The 22884-nt window shown below is 40.8% G+C and overlaps 1 protein-coding gene across 2 annotated transcripts in view; it reads right to left on the bottom strand.

The window, feature by feature from the left end:
- Positions 1 to 885: 885 nt before the first annotated feature.
- The window catches only part of zranb3 (zinc finger, RAN-binding domain containing 3), a 34010-nt gene continuing 12011 nt past the window's right edge, over positions 886 to 22884 (bottom strand). Inside the window, exons 7-20 of one of the 2 annotated variants that reach the window (XM_066687575.1) lie at positions 21414 to 21548; positions 17004 to 17123; positions 14890 to 15009; positions 13832 to 14011; positions 13220 to 13378; positions 11328 to 11823; positions 9278 to 9502; positions 7095 to 7183; positions 5506 to 5607; positions 5194 to 5336; positions 4416 to 4556; positions 3306 to 3714; positions 1789 to 1920; positions 886 to 1690 (exon numbers count right to left, since the gene is read on the bottom strand). In XM_066687575.1, the coding sequence (XP_066543672.1) occupies positions 1592 to 1690; positions 1789 to 1920; positions 3306 to 3714; positions 4416 to 4556; positions 5194 to 5336; positions 5506 to 5607; positions 7095 to 7183; positions 9278 to 9502; positions 11328 to 11823; positions 13220 to 13378; positions 13832 to 14011; positions 14890 to 15009; positions 17004 to 17123; positions 21414 to 21548 (2550 nt within the window). In that variant the 3' untranslated portion in view covers positions 886 to 1591. Of the gene's footprint in view, positions 1691 to 1788; positions 1921 to 3305; positions 3715 to 4415; positions 4557 to 5193; positions 5337 to 5505; positions 5608 to 7094; positions 7187 to 9277; positions 9503 to 11327; positions 11824 to 13219; positions 13379 to 13831; positions 14012 to 14889; positions 15010 to 17003; positions 17124 to 21413; positions 21549 to 22884 lie in introns of both variants that reach the window. The other variant, XM_066687574.1, reaches the window with a different exon arrangement.

A 22884-nucleotide genomic window follows, 5' to 3' on the forward strand; every position in this document is an offset into this window, starting at 1 on the left:
TACATCCACACACATCTGTAGGGGGGAATGGTTCACACAAAACCTTGAGATGGAGCAAGAGATTCACAATTGCACACATGCCTAATGCACGTTGTGTGTAAAGTTTGGGATGGAAGTGCCTGGAGTTCAAAGACGCACATTATCTCAAGCAAGAGTTAAGTGTGGTCCAATTAACCAATCGATAAACACACACACACAACTGAAATTCTTTCCGAATGATTAGAGCATTTAAGGTTGGGTTTTTCTGTTAAGGTTTTAACCTATGACATACATTGGAGTTTGTGTTTTTTTAATAGTCCACATATTGTGCATGTGATATTTAACCCACTGAATTGTGTATTTTCTATCTTACTGCCAGACATACATGTGCTATTAGCCACAGATAAACCCTAAACACAAATGTATGATCTCTATGCGAAGTCCTTTCTCCTCAACGCTACTGGGAAAGAAGCTAAATTAGGCAAATTTTCTGAAACCTCAATTAAATACATTTAAATCGTGGCAGCAATTCACAACTCATTTTCGAGCCGCTAACTCCTCCCTCAGCAGGTCTAAAAACAGAGCGGAGCTGTGAATTACTGTAATATCTCGAATACAAAATGTTTTTCTATATGTAGCCCACTACCCCGACCGGTTTCCATAGCAACTTTTACCCATGCTGTGCTTTTCGTGAAATTTCTTATATAATGTTTGCTTTTATATAAGCGTCTAAATACACACCTCAGATTCACAAAGTTCATGTTTATTTTATGAAGTCTGATGCTCTGATGAATTTGCATGTAGACCTAAACCATGTTTTTTTAACCCCATTCAAATCAAAAGTTAGATTTTCCAGTTGATATTTTGAGATGCTGTTTTTAACTTAACATAGTGTGATAATCCACATTTTGAGAATATTGTCCTTTATTTGCATTGTGGTATTAAGAGGTTTAAAATAGTTAATATCAGTGAAACAGTTTCTGATGATTAAGGAGAGAGGCTCGTATGTAACAACGTTCTGACACATTTGGGTATTGTAGAAGTCTGAGAAAACAAATACGACCAGCCTTTGTTGGATATTGCTGCAATAATAAGTCATTTTCTATGTAGTTTGCAATGCTATAAATAGCTTTAGCTCTTCAAACACAAGCCTCTTTTAGACTCTTCCTGAGATCCAGGTAAAGCTCATCATAAATCAAATCTTCAGCCTCTGCTAAAGTTCAGGGTTTAAAACTTGCACAGAAATAGCATAACTCCTCACGTTACGAGCTGAAGTCTTTACTCGTTGGTATTTTTCACACAAAAGTGAATAACTGTTGTATAGATAAATGCATCATTTTCGTCCTCCTCTGAAAACTGTTTTGATTTAAATGGAGGATGGCCGTGTATGATGGAGTCGAGTGAAGCGGTGACGCCCGCCTGCTGCCGAGGTCCTTTGCCAACATGCGCATCTTCCGTCGGTAAAAGTACCCGTGGCTTGAGAAGGGGTCTCTATCGAGGTCCTGTTGCTGAGAAGTGTCCTTTCACTTTGATACAACAGACTCTTGATCTGAATGGGATGTCCGCATCAAGGACCTCCTCCAGTGACGTCTTTTTCAGATTACAGAATCGGTCATTTCTTAACAAAAAAGCGCGCGATATCGGAAGCGAGTTTCGAAGCGGCGGTGTTTTTCTTCATCTGGCTCCTTTGTTTTGCCTGCATTGCGGTCCTCTATGAAGCAAAGAACATTTCGATTTAGTTACGTTTCAGAAAAGTCTCACATTCAAAAGGTAGTCGGCCGCGCGCTACACTGAGAGGTGGACACCTACCTTCCTGTGACAGACTGTGCACAGAGTTTGTAAGTTGTCCAACGAACACTGTCCTCCACCCATGAACACTGGCCGGATGTGGTCCGCCTGCCAGAACTGGCCCTCCGCTGGGCTCCTGATCATCTCATTCAACTAGAACAAAAGACAAAAGCAGATGGGCTCTGAAGGGTTAAGAGACAACTTTTTTTCTCCATTCATACCTAAGAAGACGAGTCACGGTGCTCTGGGAAAACAACTTTCCATTCCTGGATGGTATTTTAATTGCGGGGAAGCACAGTCCTGCTAACCAGCGACTCAAAATGTCCATCTCCCTCACGGCATATAACTGCTGTATCTACATGCTGACATAAAACAATGCCGATGCTTCCTGATGAATTTCAAAGGCAGTAGGCCCAAGATTAGCATCCTTGCTGACCTGCTGTCTCCCTGTGAGTGTCTCGCACAGGTTTTCCATCATGTGAGATCCACCCCAATCTGTCACACTGCTGTGTTTTTTAAAGAGCTGGCATGTCTCTGAACAGCGAAGGGTATTTGCCTTCAAACAAGACAGTACATCAACAAATGAAGTGCAGGAAAGACTAAAGCCACTCTAGACCTTATGTTGGCATTTTCAATTTGTTGAAAAGCCATTTCGGTTTTGTAGCCTTTTTAGGCCGAGGCACCCTGGGGATAGGCCGGCTCCAGAAATCAATCCCTATTCCTGCCGTAAAGTCCTTTAAGGTAATTAGCAAAGTTCTGAGGAGGACCTGTAAAAGCCCACAGTGCCATTGTAAAGCACCAGAGTGAATAACCCATACAACTGCTAAATTGGATGGTGACCAGATCGATATCCTTAAGTCCTTACAGGCTGCCCTAAGGGAATGCCGCCTTCTGATGCACTAAACTAACCTCATGTCTCTAATTCTGTATGCCAATAGTATTTATGATTCACTGCACTGGCCATTTCCCCGATCGTGAAGGTTGCCATCCCCAAATCCAACCGGCGCAGGGCATTGATTTGCGAGAAGGTGTTTCTGCTTCATAAAAATGGCAAACAATACCACGTAACCCGCTGCTCAGCGGCAGTACACAAATCAATGCAGGATCTCACGGGCCTCTGAGCAGCTGAGCCGCTATGTAGCTAAAAGGCATTGCCGAAAACCCTCCCAGCGCAGTGCAGCTGTGCGTGGCTCTGTGGTTTCAGGGGAATGTATCCCACGCCGAAAACAATCTCAGAAAAGCACAAAACCACACATTTCCAAACTAAAGTAGACGTATTATTAGACCCTCTGTGTTGGACGTCGACACACTCCCCTCCCTGTGGATCCAGTGATAGAGGAACAGCCAAAAACAAAGCCATCCAGCAACCGACACTGAAGTTGTCCAGCACCAGGTGTTACCCTCACAAAATGTCCTCTATAGCATTCTTTTCCACACTTTGTTATTCATCGAAACTAAAATATAGTAATTATCAAACATTATCTGCGGGGGGGGGGGGGTGGTGTGCTAAAGGTATAGCCCCTGCAAATTGTCTTTACCTGGCTGAGCGACAGCTGTGAGAGCCAGGTGTTCTCCAGCATCTCCTTCCGGTGCGTCGTGGGGGCGTCCCGGACCCGCTGGTACAGCCCCTGGGCGTCCAGGCCGCACTGCTGGCAGACGCCGTGCTCCGTCTCCAGGACCTTGGCTCTCAGGTAGGACTGGCTGGAGCGCACCAGGAACTCCTCCTGGCACCGGTGGGAGCAGAAGCGCGTGTCCCAGGCGCTGTTCTCCCCGGGCGCCCCGGGCTGGAGGCAGGGCTGCTGGCAGGACAGGCACAGTGGGGTGCCCTCCGCGTCCACCACCTGCAGGTAGCTTCCCTCCCGAGCGCTCTCCCCCCGAGGCGGCAGGGGAGCGGCAGTGGAGCCACTGTCCTCTCTGGGGTCCTCCGCCGAGATCCCCCCCTCCTCCCTAGTGCAGAAAATCACTGTCAATAAAATACGTTTAGGGAATACGGCTTAAATGAGAGAGACTGTCCAAGTCTTCCAATTTTGTGTTTGATAACAGATTCTGAATGCATATATTTGAATGCATATAATGTTGCTCATTTAGAAAAGCACACAACCTTTACAACACAGTAAAAGTAGCTTAAAAGAAATGCCATGAGAAATGTTATTCTCTCTAAGAAATGGGTATATATGTTTCTTTTCCTGGCCGATCTAACAAAGAATCTCAGGAGCCCCTCAGCTCTGGTTGACGCAGAGTTTAAGAAGAGGCTTGCAGGTTCCCAAAGATGTTTTAAATGAATAAATGAATACAAGTGTACTACACATGCCAAACCAAGGCCTACATCTCCAGGGAATGGCACACATTAGTCAGTGGTGATGAAAGGGATTTATACAATGAACAGTGCCCTGTTTACAAGGTCTGGTCTTGATGATCAAAAACAACTCAAGTGCATCTCAATGACCTTGCCAACAGCGTGGGAGCTGAAGTCATGCTTTCAGATATTCATCCAGTATAATTTATGTGTAATCTTTTACAGTCCATTATTTTTTTTCCCAGGCAAACTGTTTTTGGAATTGTTGTTCCTCGAGTGTTTGTGCCAGCTGCCTTGAAAATACCAAATACGGATGCATCGACAGTTTTCCCAAGAAAAAGAAAACGCCTACTCCTTAGCGATCCCGTTCGCTTGCTGAGCGCCTCTTCTTTTGGAGAAAAAGGCGTTCTCTCTGGCGATAACTCGGACGGTGCCTCCATCCCGCTGGGCTTTCGTTAGAGAGGCCTGTGCGACATCCTCCTTGGTGAGGTATCTGAATAAGAAAATTAAAAAAGACATATCAAAGTGATGAAATCATAAAGACCCACATTCACACATTTACATAAAAAACAGAACTTCCCTCTTCAAAGGGCGTGCAGCAAAGCGCAGGGATAAAACGAACAACATGAAAGGTGTGTCATACACTGATAATGTGTCACACGCAGGGTAATAAAGCACAGGCCTGCGGGGGGGTGGGGGGGCGCATGAGATGTGCAAATTGATTCTGGGGAAAAAAATCTCCAGAAGCTGTCGGCACAAAACTTTGTGTGATCCCTCCGGAGACAAAAAGGAAAAGATTCCTCTAATATTAGATTTCTACCTTAGATTTCCTCCCCCCCCTTCCACTTCTCGTCGTTCATTTCCACTCCACTCCCCCGTTGAGAGGTAGGAGCCGCTACAGCCGGACACTGGGAACCCAGCTGCTGCCAGGCGGATTCGAATAGAGAAGCTAATGGTCGTGCCTTTGCTCTCTTCACACTGTGGTGAAACGCAAAGGCGGCCGAGGAATTTATAGGAGTGAGTGTGTGTGCGTGCGGCTTCTTCCTCACAGACCTTGACAACACAGGCCTCGAAATAGCCCCCTTTGGAGTCAGGCAGGGGATTTGATCGCCGAGTCCAAAGTCACTTGCCTTTTAGTGCTGCTTTGTTGACGCTGGCTGCTGGCGATGTCCTCCAGCGCCAGCACGGGGTTCTGGAACAGGTGACCGCTTTTCCGGATCGCTCTCTGCTTCATGGCTGTCAGGGAGCTCCACGCCCGCACGAAGCGCACGATCTGACAGCGAGATCAGTCGCTATTAGCACAGAGGACGGCTCTCACGTCCAACTGACATTAAAATGACATTCTTCTCTTTACAATTCATGAGGAATAAACTTCACGGTGTTTGAACAATTGAATGACACAACTAAAAAATGATACGGATGCTTTTAATTGACTTTCTTACTTGCCGACGGTACGCCATGTGTTTGAACTTCTCTGGTAAATCCTCCCATATATCTAGTTTTATGTCCAGTGGGATGAAATTGCAGTTCATTGGATCTCCATCCTGTAAGTGAAAGATGAACAAACACTATAGGTTAGATAAGCCATCAAAATAAAGAGTGAAATGTAATTTATTGAATCATATTAGATGTTTGTCATACTATTGTAACACATTAATTGTTCTCCTGATCATGATGCTACTACACCCTTAGTTGGCCAGAAAACGTTTTCAGCACTGTAACTTTAAAGTTTGCAATTGCACACGTTCAAAAGAGAGTATTTTACAGCAAAGGAAATAATCTCAAAACTGAAATCATCCTATACTTACGTTAATTTTCCTGAAGCTATATCAGCCCTTCACCACCAGTAATTTAATCACACATTTACACAAATTATGTCAAGAGCGCATAAAGCTGTGTGAGAGTTTGAACAACAGCTCCCAGGGATTAAAATAATCCTACAATTGCAATCATTGTCTAGGAAGTGCTTTGTAGAAGAATGAACAAGAGATACTGTACTTTCATCTTTGTGGTTCTGCACGGTTGTATAATTCTTTATAAATACGAAGAACATTTCAAGCACTTAAAACTACTCTATAGACATGCATAATAAATTGAAGAATTACCTACTTTAAATAAGACACGGATATTACATTTTGTGTTGGAACTACATATTTTTTTAAATCTACTTTTTCAGTCGGTTTAATTTAAATTGAGAAGCGAATTTAAGAATGTTTAATGCAACATTTCCACTGATAAAATGTAACAAAATTATATATATATATACAGCTGTGGAAACAATTAAGAGACCACTGCAAAATTATCAGTTTCTCTGGTTTTACTATGTATAGGTATGTATTTGGGTAAAATGAACAGTTTTGTTTTATTCTATAAACTACTGACAACATTTCTCCCAAATTCCAAATAAAAATATGAATGGAATGGAATGGCTACCATACATGTAGAGATGCTGATTTAAGACAAATTTGCAGTGGTCTCTTTATTTATATATATATATATATATATATATATATATATATATATACAGCTCTGGAAAAAAATATGATATCATGTACAGTCATGGAGATAATCCCAATATTCATATTTTAATAATGGTCTCTAGTGTGTTTTTTAAATTATTCATTTCATTTTAATAAACAATAAATCATTTTTAATTAATTACATTATAAAATAATTTCTGTGGGATCCAAATCTCTCTTCTCTAAAATCCAATGCATAGTGCTTCATTTCTAAGCTCTTCAGTATCAGCAATGGTCTCTTTATAGACCTGTTCCCCATAGACCTGAATCTGAATTGATTATGAATTGGTTCCTCAAAATTTCTTCACAGCTGTCCTGTCAGCCAAGAACACAAATTGCCAAAACCCAAAGACTGCAAGAAGAAATTCAGCCAAGCTATCTGAACAACATTAGGCATGAATCGCTGCTAAACTGGCTAAGCTACTTATCTTGTTTAATATATATATAAAAAAAAAAGAACTCCAATCTGAAAATATCGTGCGGCTCTGAAAGATGTCACTTTCCATTCGCACCTTGGTGTAGAGAAAAATCCTGTCCGTGTTCCTGCTGGCACAGAATCTCAGATCTTCATAAGCAGTGGCATCGGCAGAATCGCACTCTGCTGCTGTCAAACAAGAAACAAAATAACTCGCAATCAGGACGGCCATAATTACTAGATTGGGTGAAGATTCAAATCAGAGAGAATTTAGGGCTGTTGAGAATGACCTCAGGGGAGCCACATGTTTGCAGGTCAACAACGCAGCGATGCTTATGCTCCACACATTAACTATGAGTGGTGCTACAAACTAACCCAGGTCAGTTCAGAACTAGTTTTTTTTAGGTCATTTATAGTTTGAATTTGTGTACACTTTATATAACTACGAACACAGATTACATCCATCAGAGATCCTGAATGTAAGATGCAGTAATTTACAAGATTTTTGTATTAGGTCATTTATCTTCATCAAATCCAAAGCTGGACAGTGGGAATGTTCCAGAAGTGTCATCCTGTCACCGGGCTCATCTGAACGTAGTCGTTATATCACAAACGATTCCCTGGAGGCCATGTTTATAGGTTAACTGTTATGTTCTCCATGAAACCGACTCCCCCTGAGAAGAGGGTAACTAAATCTGTTGGCATTTGAACATTACAAAAACACAATGACATTATTCAGTGCCATTCAAACCATTTGTGAAGCACATTTTAATGTTACACGACAATAGGCTTATCTACAAAATAGCACACGCTCTTTCAATTCACATTAATACAGCACTTCATCTTCAACATCTAAAATTGTGCTGCATTTGTTTTCCAGATATTATTTTGTGCTAACACTTGATTTAGTGTAAATTAGCCCATTTTAACTGTTAATTAGGAGAATCCATAAGTGTTCCTCGTTAGAACACCAAGGGCTTTAAAAAGATCTGTTCCCATTTGCAGCTCCAGGTATTCTCTGTCAGTTTATTCCCCCACTTGCAAAGACCATTTTAAACTAAACTTTATTATTATTACGAATGGTATGACAGGCTTTGTAGTCGAATTCCTCTTAAACAGGCAATTTCTGTAATGTTAGTCTGCTCCAGTTCTGCAGGATTGAATTATTTTTTTATCAAATACATTATAAAGTAAACTTCATTTTTTTGTACAAGTCTCTGCACTGAATATAGATTGTTTTTCAGCTGCAGTTGCTGTACAGTATATTTACATTAGTCATGGAATGTATTTAGACAGAAAGGGGTTACACCCTAGTTCTTTCACTGCGACACAAAAAAAAGTGTCATCGTGAACCATTTGACTGTTCTAATTCTAGTATCGCAACTGAGATTTATAAACACCATCTGCTCCGCTTGGCTGGGATAAAGAAGTATGCGGTACTTCACATCCAAAAGTACAACAGAAAATTATACAAAGTAAAGTATATATTGGCTTCCATTTGCTAAATAATAAAATTATACTTTTTTGATAAAGGATGTGCTTTAAGTCATGCTAAAAATTAGGACATTCCTAACCTTTCAGTGAACTTTAAACCCCCGGGAATATAGATAATTTTTCTTTTGAGAAAAGAAGACAGACTAAAGCACTGTACATGGCTTTCAGCAGGACAATGACACGAAGCACACAGCCAAAACTACACTGGAGTGGCTAAGAAATAAAATGGTAAATGTCCTGAGGAGTCAGAGCCCAGACCTAAATCCAATAAACAATGTGTGGCATGACTTGAAGATTGTTCATGCTTCCATCAAATTTTAATATGGGGGGGTGGATACTTATCCAATTATGATATTTCAGTTATAGGACTATATACGTATGATGCATATGTAAGTGGACAAAAATCCTAACTTAAATGCATGAAACTCAGAGGGATAGACGCAACAAAATGTTCAAGGGGGTGTAGACTTTCTAAAGGCACTGTGTGTGTGTGTGTGTGTGTAGATATATAAATATAAATGGGCGTAACCAGCACTATCCTCTAACAGATTATTATCTACAAAACCTGCAATAGCTGTAATATTAAACTCAAAATTATGCATCCTTTACAAGACAGCATTAATGACAGTGGTAGCCATTGCTGCCATTCGAATAAATTTGAATAAAACAAAACGACAGGGGCTGGACGACCAAAAGACAGAGCTCGTAGAGGCACAAAGGGGAACACAGCCACATCAAAAAGCCTTGCAAAGATCAAAAGGCTCTGTAAGACTGCACATGCATTACCATTTTCATTGTTTTGGGATAATGAATTTCTCTGGGTTGAATCTTCAGCCTCCTGTCTCTCCCCCTCATTAGGGACTGCGGGACGGGGACGCGGGCTCTCATTATCCTCGTTGTCAGAGTCTCCGGCAGCGCTGGGGCTCGGCTCGCGCCTCTGGGGCCGGCTCTCCTGCGCCGGCTGCTCGGATACAGGCCCGTCGCTCTGAATACCGAGACCCACACTGGGGTCTAGCAGACCACAGGGAAAAAAGAAAATTGACATATACATTTTTTTTTTTATAATTCCTCCTTTTGCTATTACTATTTATGAGCTGGTAATACAGAAATACATGCATATATAATAATGACTTTAGGATGAAGAAACTAGTACATAAAACAATAATACTATTTACTAATACATAAATAAATCATTACTAATGATGCAATGTACATACAGCAAGTAAAAATATTAATCAAACGTGCCGATAAACAACTGTGCATGTCTATTTGCGGATTTGCACACATACGACACACTCATATTCCTGACACACTGAAGGCTTATGCTTGTTTTACGCTCAATATATATTTATTATTTTATTAAGAAATGAGAGAGATGAGTAATCCTATAGCCCCTCACTAACATATCCACACATGTGTGCAGGTCAGTGTTCACACAGATATGAGAAATCATTTAGATCCGCACATCTGTATGCTGAAGGCACCTTTATCTGCAATAGCAGTTTGGAGTGTCATTGACCTGAATAATGGCTTAACATGCTTTAACAATTTCCAATCTTACTTAAACCCTGAGAAGTTCTCTTTAGACATCACAATAAAGAAACATAAAATAAATGCTCTTTGGTACACTTCAGGAACTTGGTTAATTGTCTTTTCCACACCGGGTACGGTTTCATGAGGGCCTTATAGATTTTCTCGAAATACAGCTTAAAATGAACGCCCACACCCCCTGGGAAATGCCCACACTCGCATCTCGCAAGAGATAACAATCCTTTATGTCCATGTTAATAATTTCGAAAATAACAGGGAGTGTAACCAGATCAACAACTATATATCAGCTTAGATAATTTTTTGAGACAGAAGCTTGTTCATCGTAAAACGTAACATAAGTGTGGGTGTGTATAATTATTATGCTTTGTAATAATATTCTGTGACCGTGACATTTGACGGAGAGAGAGAGAAAAAAAATCTTAATGGAACAGAATTTATATAACTCTACTTTAACCTGACTTGCACATTGGTGGAAGCAACCTCTAGAGCACAATCCAGACCACTCCAGGAATCCCTCAATAAACACAAAGTGTGAAAGCCGGTCTATTTTATGATCAGGTTTGGAGGCGAATTCTTCACTGGCTGTTCCTACTTAATACTGGCGGGCAGGTCACAGGGAAGCCTTGGATTGCCTTTTGCCTGAGCAGCTATTTAACAACAATAGAGCTGGGTAAATTGCAATGCCATGGTGAAAAATGTTTCAATAACAGTGGTTTGATCATTGAGTACTTGCTGCCTTTCCGTTTGTGGTGATGTGTTACATTTATATTTCAATTGCCATCATCATTCTGCTGTTGAACTTGAACGTACTACAGTAGTGTGTCGTTTTTTCAATTTTTCTTCATCTTAGCAGGATCAAATTATTTATTTATTAACTGGGCATGGAAGGTAAGTCATGATGATTGGTCATTTCATGGGGTGCCATAAAAAAGCCTGCTATGTGATCTACTGCTTAAGTAATATTTCAGGTTACCAGTGTCAGTCAGAAAACAGGAGGGAACTGGTCATGAGGCATTGCAAACAATTATATTTGTATTAAAATTATTTTAAAAATATATTGTTAGTACGGTTCATACCTTCATTCAAAAATATCTTCACAGTCCTACACTGTGCTTTAATTGGATTTGTTTAAAACCTTGTGGCGCTGTACTATTCAGTAAACTTTGCTGCAAAAAAAAAAAAAAAAAAGGTGGAATTTGTACAGAAAGGTGGAAAAAGTCGTTCTCCCTCTGGACTTGTGCTAATATAATCACAGCTGACGAAGAGGATACAAAGCCTTACTTACCGCCGCAGCTGGCGCGCTGGGTATCGCACATCTCGCAGTACGGCAGGAGGGAGCTGTTGGTGAACGTGCAGGTGCTACAATCCCACCTCTTCACGTCTGACAGCAGCCTCCTGGGTGCCAGAGGAGCCCCTTCGGAAACTCTGTGGGCTCCTCGGGATGAAAACGGGGAGCTCGCTTCACCCGCCCAAGACTTCCTATTCTCTCCCGCCGTCCTCTTGCCCACAGGCTGGCTGGCCTGTCTCAGCCTTTTCTTGTGAGGTTCAGAGTCGAGCTCCGGCGGATCATCCCCCAGCACTATCGGGGACGCCGTCTCTCCCCCACAAAGGGCATCGCTGCTGTCCTGCTCAGTCGGCCCGCCCGCTGTGGAGGCCTCTGGCGGGCTCTGCCCCATGACAGGGACCGCAGAGTCCTCCTTTGTGGTCCTTTTCCTTTTCTTCTCCTTGCCTGAGCCCGGGGAGAAATAGGTGCGGATGTCGTGCTGTTTCTCTTTCTCAAACTGAAATGCCAAAACCAACAACAAAAACATTAAGATGCAGCAAAAGAATTCTGCAGAAGAACTGTCTCTTCCACAAACAATGTTATATCCTTAAAACATTATATATTTTAAAAGTACCCACTAAAAAGCATTACCATTGTCTAGCGGTAATAAGCAGTAAAATTAAGTAAAAGCCTTAAAAAACTAGACATCAGAAAGCACTGCCATGCATAATGTGTGGATTCCTCCTGTACTTTTGTTGTTGTACATTAAGCACATTTTGCTTGGGATAATTAAGCAATCTGAAATCCTATTTCTCATCACGTCTACTGTTCTTTAGAAATTCCCACAGAAGAACTGATTTTAATCCTCGCAGCTGGCTGGACTCTAATGACTTCCTTTCAAGTTTTTGTATTATAATAATGGGGACATCATGGCAATTGCTTTGTGGTTATTACACTATTAGCCAGGCAAATACATTTAAAGTCAGTGAGTCGGGTCACTATAAAAAAAAGTTTTAAAGGGGAGAAATGTAATTATAAATAACTTGTGTATTATGTTAAATATAGTCCCACATTTTCAGATATAATTAGTCTTTTAGAAATTAAGATTATATACAACGCACTGATAATAATATAAATATGCATGGTGAGCTGCGAATAGATTTGTTTATAGACCAGCTTTCTGAGAAACTGCAGCTGGTTTCTACGGTTCTACGTTTCTAGAAGCAAAAATGCTGTGTGTTTATCCCATTCATGTTATCTTTACGAAGATCCAAATATGAAGAAATTCTTGTGAACCACCTTAGGTCTATAGAAATCGAGTTCTATAGAAATACCTCTGGACAGAAGGTTTTATAAAGGAATGCAGTTTGACATTTTTGCTTGGGTAAGTCAGGGCTGTTTATTCACTTTGACTTCTAATAGTTTTCTTACCGAATACCTCACGACAAGGGTTGAAATGATCAGATACTTTTGCACATGTGGAGTTCACACAGATATCTGTGGGATACATTGATGAGTGTCACAGGAAAAGCAAATTGCTGCTGTTAAAGCCACATCTATCTAGTCAGGGATTTTGGCAGAGTTTCTGTTCCCATTGTAAGCTAACAGTGGAGGGTCAAAACTATTGATCAAATTCAGCAAGGTGCTGCGAGCATGCTGACAATTAAAAGTAAAAATTCACCTGGTATCAAAATACCTGGAAATAGATTTTCCGTTTAATCTTGACAACTTTAATATACAGAAATATAACTACAAAAGTGTTTTTAATATGAAAAGTCCATCCAAATGTGATACCAATGTGCTGAATTATGGCATTAGAACAGCATTAAATTGTTGCTAGGTTTCAAACACTCAGATTTAATAGGATTAAAGGGTTTCAATTTGTATTAATTTTGATGGGAATTAAAACTCACATGGGAGAAGAACACTTCATCTTTGCTGTCTTCCTGTGGAAGAGTCTCGCTTGGTGTCCACGCACTGGAGAAATTCAGGAAATCCCACTTCTCCTTGTCTCCAATTTCTGCTTTCAAGTATTCTTTTTTCCCATTTAAGGTGCTGCCTGTCACTGTCTCCTATGCACAAAAGTGTAATAAAAAACATCTATTCATAAACCATAGCAGCCAGGTCCCCAGATCAGGAGAACCACTCAGTCCACTCTCATCCGCTCTGGTTTCATCACATATTTTAAAAAACTGCTTTACAAAAGGAACTAGTGGATGACATCAGGGTCACAATATTCCCTTTCTTTCAAATTTTATAGCTGGCATGTAAGTTTAGTGTGGGCCAGGCACAGTTGCTTTCTCACAGCTTAACATCAGTACACAAGTTCAGATTCCCTGTCTCATGGACAGCAGTGAGCAGCTCAATGTGTTAGGGATCGGAAACAAACATTGCCACATCAACATACAGTGTAAATTAGCCAAAGCAACAACAAAACCTGCCTAGGATTTAAAAAGAAAAAGAGAATCAAGACAGTCGTGGTGTTGATCTTTTTATTTCCCTTTATCCTGTGCCGTGTTACTGACCTTGCGATTCAGCATCCCCCACATGTGCGTATCGAACGTGCCCTTGGCGATGAGGTAGTGGACGTGCACCGAGCTGCTCTGCCCGATTCGATGCGCTCGGTCCTCCGCCTGCTTCACGTGGCCCGGGTTCCAGTACAGCTCAGCGAACACAACATGGGTGGCAGCAGTAAATGTCAGGCCCTGGAAGTTAAGAGAGTAAAGAAAGGTATCACTACAGAAGTGGAGAAAATAAGCAGGGATATGTTTTTTTATATAATAATCCAACATTTTACTGAATATCCAGATGATGTGAAAAATGCCTGAGAAAAGATTTGTGAGCCATAACTGGTTGCAGTTTTGTATTGTTTCCAATTACTGTCCATCAGAAAATAATCAGCAACATGTTCAAACCAAGTTATCCTGGACCTGTGGCATGTAGCAGTCTCTACTGAGAGCTAGGCTGAACACTGACATCCAAACAGCTCCAATATGACTGTAACCAATAGCCCCAATAGGGTGGCAGGGGATTGTCTGGCCTCATGGGTATTCAAGTTGGACAGTCATCCTCAGCCCTCTGCACAACTGTGACCCCTGTGGGCTACTGGGAGTCTGTGAGCCTGCGGTGTTGTCGGCGAGAGTACAATCAATCATCCCAGTGGTGCTATAGGTCTGCTGTCCGTGCTTAAGACTTGCAGCTTGACAAAAAGAAGACAGATCTTAGGGTGTGTAGATGAACTGACATGTTTACATTAAAAGGGCAATCATCTTGCCCCTTCACCCATGCTAACTGTAAACAAAAGTCACATGAAGCTGATGATGAAACCATGCAGCTTTTAAGAACACATCTTATATTTGTCAGTTCATCAGTCCTGCAGTAAAAGTAATTTAAGACTGACCTCAAGCATCTAACCTCAAACTTACAGCTGAATGACATGAGTTGTTAAGTACACTGAATGTAAACCTCCAGGACTGCTCCATGACATGGAAATATATGTGCACTTATCGATATATTTTAGGCTTGTTCCTCTTCAAATATGTCCTCAAGATGAATTAAACATGGATGAAATTAAATACCTTACCTGACCAGCAGCTTGTATACTCAAGACCGCAACCCTGGTATCGGGGTCATTCTGAAACTGGTGAACGAGGTGGACCCTCTCAGACGATGGCACACTGCCGTCTATACGGATGTACCGGGTCTGAACGAGAAAGGACAATCAGCCAAAGGGGTTTTAAAAAAATATTGCGGGGAGGATCAACAAATGTTGAAAATGATGAGAACGCATGATAAAGCATGACAATGTATAATGATGTTGGCTTTAAACAGAATTAGACTAGATCGGTTTCAAACGTTTATTCTCTGGTGAGATTCGTTATCACTGTATTCAAGTTATTGACTTGTTAACCATAATGTGATTAAGATATATCCAACTTTAAAATATGCAGGGACTCTATTTTTAGCAACTTTCTGTTAATTGGAAATTACAAAACTGACAGTCTGACAATATTCACACAAGAAGGTGAGAGATCTTAGAATCCAACAGTCGAGGTTTTTTCCCCTCTTTCTTTTCACACATCCTTGGCATTCTATTAGCAGTGTGTTGAGAGGATTGCTTTTCTTCAGTTGTGAAAGTGGTTAAAAAAACTTGGATCAAAGTCAATGTAAGGTAATGTTTTTAATAAGAGAAAACTTTCTGAAGGAAGCTACACTGCAATGGATTTTACAGAAGTTCCAGGAGGGATTTTGAAGTTATGGATTCACATTAAAAACTGCATGTTTAGAGTCCCAAACTACAACTTCTTAGTAATGCCTCTGTATGTAGCATTTTAAATATTTGGAATATGGGCAATTGTAGCAATTCATCTGTTGGAAGCAAAAGTTATTTTAAAAAGGTTTGGGAAAACAAAATTCCAATACAATTTGGCAAATGGGATGCTGTGGCTAAAGTGAGAGGTTATGCCTTTTCTTATTTCCAGACTTGTAAAAGAATGACAACAGAACAAAGGACTTAAATCTCTTCCTCCATTTCGCTGGTAAGGTTATATATAAATCCCCCTTTTGACCTCATCCCGTCAGAGGTCTTCAGGTCAGTGTCTGGTGGAGAGAACGCTCACGCTACAGTTCTGAACTACAGAAACAGCTGTTTCAGCATCGCACTCCGTCTCTTTCCTGAGAGAGCTGAAGACTAATGAGGCCGTCGTCTGCTGCAAGAACACTTGAGTGGAAATACTTTAATAAAACATTATTATTTTCCAGACCATCATCAGACACTCGGAAAATCTGAAAATGAATATTGTACATTTAAGGAGGTCATGGCTATACAGTGCACAAGTAACCTGTAACATATTTAACAAATATACTGATCAAAAATATAAACGCAACATACAAAGTTTTGGTCCCATGTTTCATGAGTTTTTCAGAAATTTTCCACATGCACAAAAAGTCTATTTCTCTCAAATTATGTGCACACATTTGTTGACAGCCCTATTAGTGAGCATTGCTCCTTTGCCAAGATAATCCGTCCACCTGACAGGTGTGGTGTATCAAGAAGCTCATTCAACAGCAAGATCATTACACAGGTGCAGCTTGTGCTGGGGACAATAAGAGGCCACTTTAAAATGTGCAGTTTTGTCAAACAACACATTGCCACAGATGTCTCAGTTTTGAGGGAGCGTGTGATTGGCTGCTGACTGCAGGAATGTCCACCAGAGCTGCTGCCAGAGAATTGAATGTTCATTTCTCTACCATAAGCCGCCTGCAACCTCGTTTTAGAGAATTTGTCCTCAAAACCACAGACCACGTGTACCACGCCAGCGCAGGACTCCACATCCAGCTTCATCACCTGCGGGATCGTCTGAGACCAACCGCCCGGACAGCTGATGAAATGATGCTTTTGCACAACCGAAGAATATCTGCACAGACGGTCAGAAAGCATCTCAGGGAAGCTCCTCTGCGGCTCCTCGTCCTCACCAGGGTCCTGACCCGACTGCAGCTCTGGTGGACATCCCTGCAGTCAGCAGCCAATCGCAGCTCCCTCAATATTTTTTTTTCAGAATATTTTGGGGATTATTTTACCTTCTCAGCAACAATCAGTACAGTATGAAGTAAGAAAGGAGGAGCAAAGGACTATCTACACTGTATCAGTAATTATAGATGGTACTTTAATATCAGGGCAGGTGAAAATGAAATTACCTTGGCTTCTATGACAGCCTCTGTACACGCCTGAATCATTGTCAGATGATGAGCAAAAACTAGGAACTTCAGTTTTTCATTTTCCAGCATCATTTTGATGTAGTCTTTTACGGCTCCTGCCTAAAAAAAGAAATGAATCAACGTAATCCACTCGTTTCTGATGTGAACTAAGCATTCAATGACAGTCATTCCTCTAGGGTTTTGTTTTACCTTGACACAAAATAGAGGACACAACTGACACACTTGTACATACATTCATCCATGGCATTGCAGTTTAATGACAACTCTTTCATGCTGCCTATTACACTATTGCTCTGAAGGCTTCTCATAAATAACCATTTCCGTACTGCAGTTTGTAAAATACATTTCAATAAGAATCAGGTCAGTTCTTAATACACAGGAGAAAAGCTTTATTCTCACTCTGCTTTGCAGTGTCTTTAATCCTGGAATGAATGTCTCAGTTTGACCTTAAACTTACACAGGTAGGGCGATTCAGTTTCATTGTGTATTTGTCCCTTAGACCGGTGTGCTCTTTGGCTATTAAACAGACACAATCCATGGCCGCCCTGCTGAAGCCATGTGGTTTGACAGGTTTGGTGGCTACAATCATACAGCATCATACGGTGTCTGAAACAGCCAGAGCCAGGGACAGCTGCCTAATGACCCAGAAATCAAAGACATCCTTTACAGAGTTGCCAACAGATTACATCCCTGCACATCACAGCTATAGCACATTTTTAAAGTTCCTTTCTTTTATCTCAGCATCTCAGATATGAACATAGCCAGCAGTTAAAAATGTTGAAGCTACGTGGTAATCTGATATAAACCACCAATATAGTATAATAAATTGTTCTCATCCCCCCCCCCCCCAAATTGACCAATTAGGCTGTGCATATAAAGCTGTTACAATTTCCCATTGTTTGTTATAAGCTAGAAAATGAATAACTAAAATAAAAAACTTGGATTTCAGAAGAGCATGAAGTAATGATATGAGTCACCGCTTCTCGATCTATTTTTGTCTGCACCCTTACAATTTCCAGAGGTAATTCTCCCGAATCACCCGGTGAACGCTTCCCGTTCTGTCATTTGTAACGATACCTGCTGAGAACTTCATCCGAGCGCCTGTCTATCCATAGCTACTCCTGGGACAGCTGCAGTCAGTCAGTTTCACAATTTGTACCTTACCATTTCCATGCCTGCCATCTGAAAAGGTTTTATACCTTTAATTAAAGGTGGTGTTAAAAGGACAAAGAAAACGGCACCACCTGATCCTGTTCTTTACAGCTTGATGTTCAAAACTTTTTAATTGGTTTGTAAAGCTCTCGATTTGTTCTTTAACCAAAATAGGCTAATCTTTAAAAAAACAAACGGTATTGAAAGCCTGGGCCCCTGGATAATTTATGACAGATGTTTGTGAGTAAAAATAAATTCTGGCTTGTTTCAATCCTGTAGCTTGGCATTCTCACATTAGAAGTGACACTAGACAAAATTCCACAGAGCATATGTACCCTCACAGATTTTTTTTTTCCTTTCCTGATTTTCCAACAGATTGCTCCGAGTTTAGAAACCACAAACACGGTTGTTTTCAGTTCTGTCACGCTGGAAATTCACACTGGAGTGCTAAAATAAATACAATTAAAACAAATCATATAAAAAAGGAATTAATGGGGAAGGACAACCTGCAGAGAAGACCTGTCAGCCCTGAAGGAAATCAGCAACCTGGACCTGCTTCAAAGCAGGTGTTCGGCATGGCTTTCCTCTTTGTGTCAAGCACGGGTTGCCTAATGACAAGGTTTATTGAATGTCTTTCAATCCATTTAAAATAACTATAATTCTCCCCGACTGCCCTCTTCTGTAGAGAGAGATGCTAAAATGCCGATAAACACAAACAAATGCGTCTCGGCACACGACAAGGGGAAATTATGTCTTGTTTGAGTTTGATATCGCATGGGGGAAAAGGCACTTTGTTTATAAAAAATAAAAAAATAAAAAATCAAGCCAGCTGTCAAGTAGGAAGTTTTTATTTTATTTTAAAAGAGGCAGAAATGTCACTGAAGAGCACGGTATCCATGGAAACTGTTAGCTGTGCTGAAAAGTCAAAACCACCGCAAACCTTTCAGCACTGAAGCAAACAACTTTAGGAAGCCAGAATCAGGGCTATTTGGGGGTTTCTTTCTCTGCTTATTCTTCAGGTGGCAAGTCCTCAACCGCTTTCACTTCTGCCAACAAACATTGCTCCTGACATTATGGCCATATTCTACTTATGCTTAAAAAACAGTAAATCCAACTTTATGTACCTTTTGTACATTTCTTAAACATCATATAAAACAGATTTGGCGATTAATTACCATAACACCTAAATTATAATTTAGAATACTTAATCTGACCTGTGAAATTGCACTGCAGTACCAATCAGAGAGACCTGCCATTATAAACAATTGCCTTACATCAATAGGTTACCTATCCCATTTTTGACCAGAACAACTGGCTGAACCCCAACCTTAAACAACACCCACATTTCAAGCCCCCAGACCCATTCAAATCAACACCCAATTCAGCGGAGTCAGTAGAAAAACATCCCCAACCTTAAAGAAACCCTATGTCTTCTAACGATTCTAATTCTAACACTAAATTTAACACTTCATTTAAATTGAGTTATCTTTATTGTTTATTCTAATTTTGGAGAAGACACACATGAGAAGAATGAGATATTAAATATTCTTCTACCATGATTATACACTCACCTAAAGGATTATTAGGAACACCATACTAATACTGTGTTTGACCCCCTTTCGCCTTCAGAACTGCCTTAATTCTACGTGGCATTGATTCAACAAGGTGCTGAAAGCATTCTTTAGAAATGTTGGCCCATATTGATAGGATAGCATCTTGCAGTTGATGGAGATTTGTGGGATGCACATCCAGGGCACCAAGCTCCCGTTCCACCACATCCCAAAGATGCTCTATTGGGTTGAGATCTGGTGACTGTGGGGGCCAGTTTAGTACAGTGAACTCATTGTCATGTTCAAGAAACCAATTTGAAATGATTCGACCTTTGTGACATGGTGCATTATCCTGCTGGAAGTAGCCATCATAGGATGGGTACATGGTGGTCATAAAGGGATGGACATGGTCAGAAACAATGCTCAGGTAGGCCGTGGCATTTAAACGATGCCCAGTTGGCACTAAGGGGCCTAAAGTGTGCCAAGAAAACATCCCCCACACCATTACACCACCACCAGCAGCCTGCACAGTGGTAACAAGGCATGATGGATCCATGTTCTCATTCTGTTTACGCCAAATTCTGACTCTACCATCTGAATGTCTCAACAGAAATCGAGACTCATCAGACCAGGCAACATTTTTCCAGTCTTCAACTGTCCAATTTTGGTGAGCTTGTGCAAATTGTAGCCTCTTTTTCCTATTTGTAGTGGAGATGAGTGGTACCCGGTGGGGTCTTCTGCTGTTGTAGCCCATCCGCCTCAAGGTTGTACGTGTTGTGGCTTCACAAATGCTTTGCTGCATACCTCGGTTGTAACGAGTGGTTATTTCAGTCAAAGTTGCTCTTCTATCAGCTTGAATCAGTCGGCCCATTCTCCTCTGACCTCTAGCATCAACAAGGCATTTTCGCCCACAGGACTGCCGCATACTGGATGTTTTTCCCTTTTCACACCATTCTTTGTAAACCCTAGAAATGGTTGTGCGTGAAAATCCCAGTAACTGAGCCGATTGTGAAATACTCAGACCGGCCCGTCTGGCACCAACAACCATGCCACGCTCAAAATTGCTTAAATCACCTTTCTTTCCCATTCAGACATTCAGTTTGGAGTTCAGGAGATTGTCTTGACCAGGACCACACCCCTAAATGCATTGAAGCAACTGCCATGTGATTGGTTGATTAGAAAATTGCATTAATGAGAAATTGAACAGGTGTTCCTAATAATCCTTTAGGTGAGTGTAGAACTATAGATCAGAAAGTGGTCAGGTTTCGTGCTGAAAGTAAGTTTTGTTTTAAAGTTGACAACGGGGTGGCTGAGTGGGAGGGGCTGGCGATCCGCACAAAATGTTTGTTTGCGTAGATGCGTTTTGGGCTTGAAAAGACCAGCTAGACCGACTAAATGGGAACAAGACTGGTATTTGGTGCTCAGATACCTTCACAGCCTTTCTTCGTTTGCCTCAGAACACTGTTAGTTTGAACTGTGATCAATGGGGGTGCCTAGTTCACCCTCGGAAGAAGCAGCGAAGAAAACGCTTTGTCAAACCGCGCACTCTTGCTCACATTCCTGAGATTCCTACAGTTAACAATTAACAAGTTCATGAAGAACAGCAGGGCGACGTGCTGCACCGAGAACGCCTGGAGATCAAGTTGAAAGTGACACATTAATGCCTATAAATAGGGGGTGTCCGTACCTTGGCGATTGCAGTCTGTTTGTACATGCGCGTAATGAGCCCCATGACTTCAACAAAGGGGTTATCGGTCCCTGCAGTCCCTGTACCCAGCGTTCTCATTAATTTATCCCATTCCTCGAAGCTGGCACATGCTTCCTACAAGAGAGGAAAGAGAAAAGTTTTTTTTTTTTGAGCTATAAAGGGCAGAACAATTAATGGAGCTGTGAATCGTGCCCTACTTTCCATCTCATAGCGTAAAGGTAGGAAAAAAAGGAGAAAATTCCCAAAGATACCAGTCTGTTCCTACCATGAAACGTCAATGCAGGGTAGGTCAGTCACATGGCTCCACCAATTATAGAAAGCTTGTGACAAGCTGGGGGCGAAGATGGAAACTCTGTGCACCAACATCATAAATCAAAGACAGATAGTTCACTCTCAAGGTGAAACGTAAGTAGTATTTAGGAAGTTAGAAAGCCAGGAATTACATGAAAGGATTTGGAGCATGGAATACCCAAAGAGGACAAACACCCATTCAGAAAAGCATGCATATAGAAATAAACGAGATACTGCATTACATTGATAAAAAAACAAAATAGAAATATAGAGAAAATAGAAAAAAGGCATTCCAGTTCTGAAAACATTTGTCCATTTTCCACAAATCCATCATAATGTTTTTATGCTTGAAATGATATAGTATATAAGCAATAAAAAACGATGTGTGGGGGGAAAAAGCATAATAATCACTTGAGTTTAATCTAGAGCAAAAGTGTATTTTTTTTTAAACATGAATGGTGTATGCATTCTGCATTGTCTTTCAGGTGTCTGCAAATCAACTTCTTATTCAGAAGGCTTGTAGGCCCTACATTTTTCATACTGTCAAAGGAGATGACACTCCGGTGTGTTCTAATTATTCATGGAAAACGGAACAATGGCCAGCTGAAAACAATGCTTCAACCCCAGCCTGAATTACTGCCTTCATTTAATTGGAATACATTAAACTAAAAGGGAAATCTTATTATTTGAGTTACAAGGATGCCACTCTTAGAAGCTTTAAAGTGAGAAGGATCTAAATGAATTAACAGAAACACCCTCTTCACACAAATCTTTTTTTGTTTGTTGGCAATTATAGATATTAAATTAGGTAGCTGGTCTATAATTTCCTGCATTAAATAGCAAAGAACCTGCGGGAAACACAAAGTAGGCAAGGGTCTCTACTTATCGTTATGGGAATGCACACTGTGCTTTTGTTACTTGGAGAAATGAATGACAGTGCATCAGACAATCAAGATAGTTTCATTTTTTCATGCATTTAAAACTGAAGTCAAACATACTGCTTAACAGTTTATCATTTTGCCTAACATCTTTATAAACAAAATTATTGTATTTGAAGACATACCAATATTACATTAAATGCATTTAATCTCTAAAGATCTACTGCCTTGGCACATAGTAATAGCAAATGAAATAAAGATGTTTGGATAAACACTTTCAG

Source organism: Amia ocellicauda, chromosome 16 (assembly GCF_036373705.1).
Source record: "Amia ocellicauda isolate fAmiCal2 chromosome 16, fAmiCal2.hap1, whole genome shotgun sequence".
NCBI classification, from domain to species: Eukaryota; Metazoa; Chordata; class Actinopteri; order Amiiformes; family Amiidae; genus Amia; species Amia ocellicauda.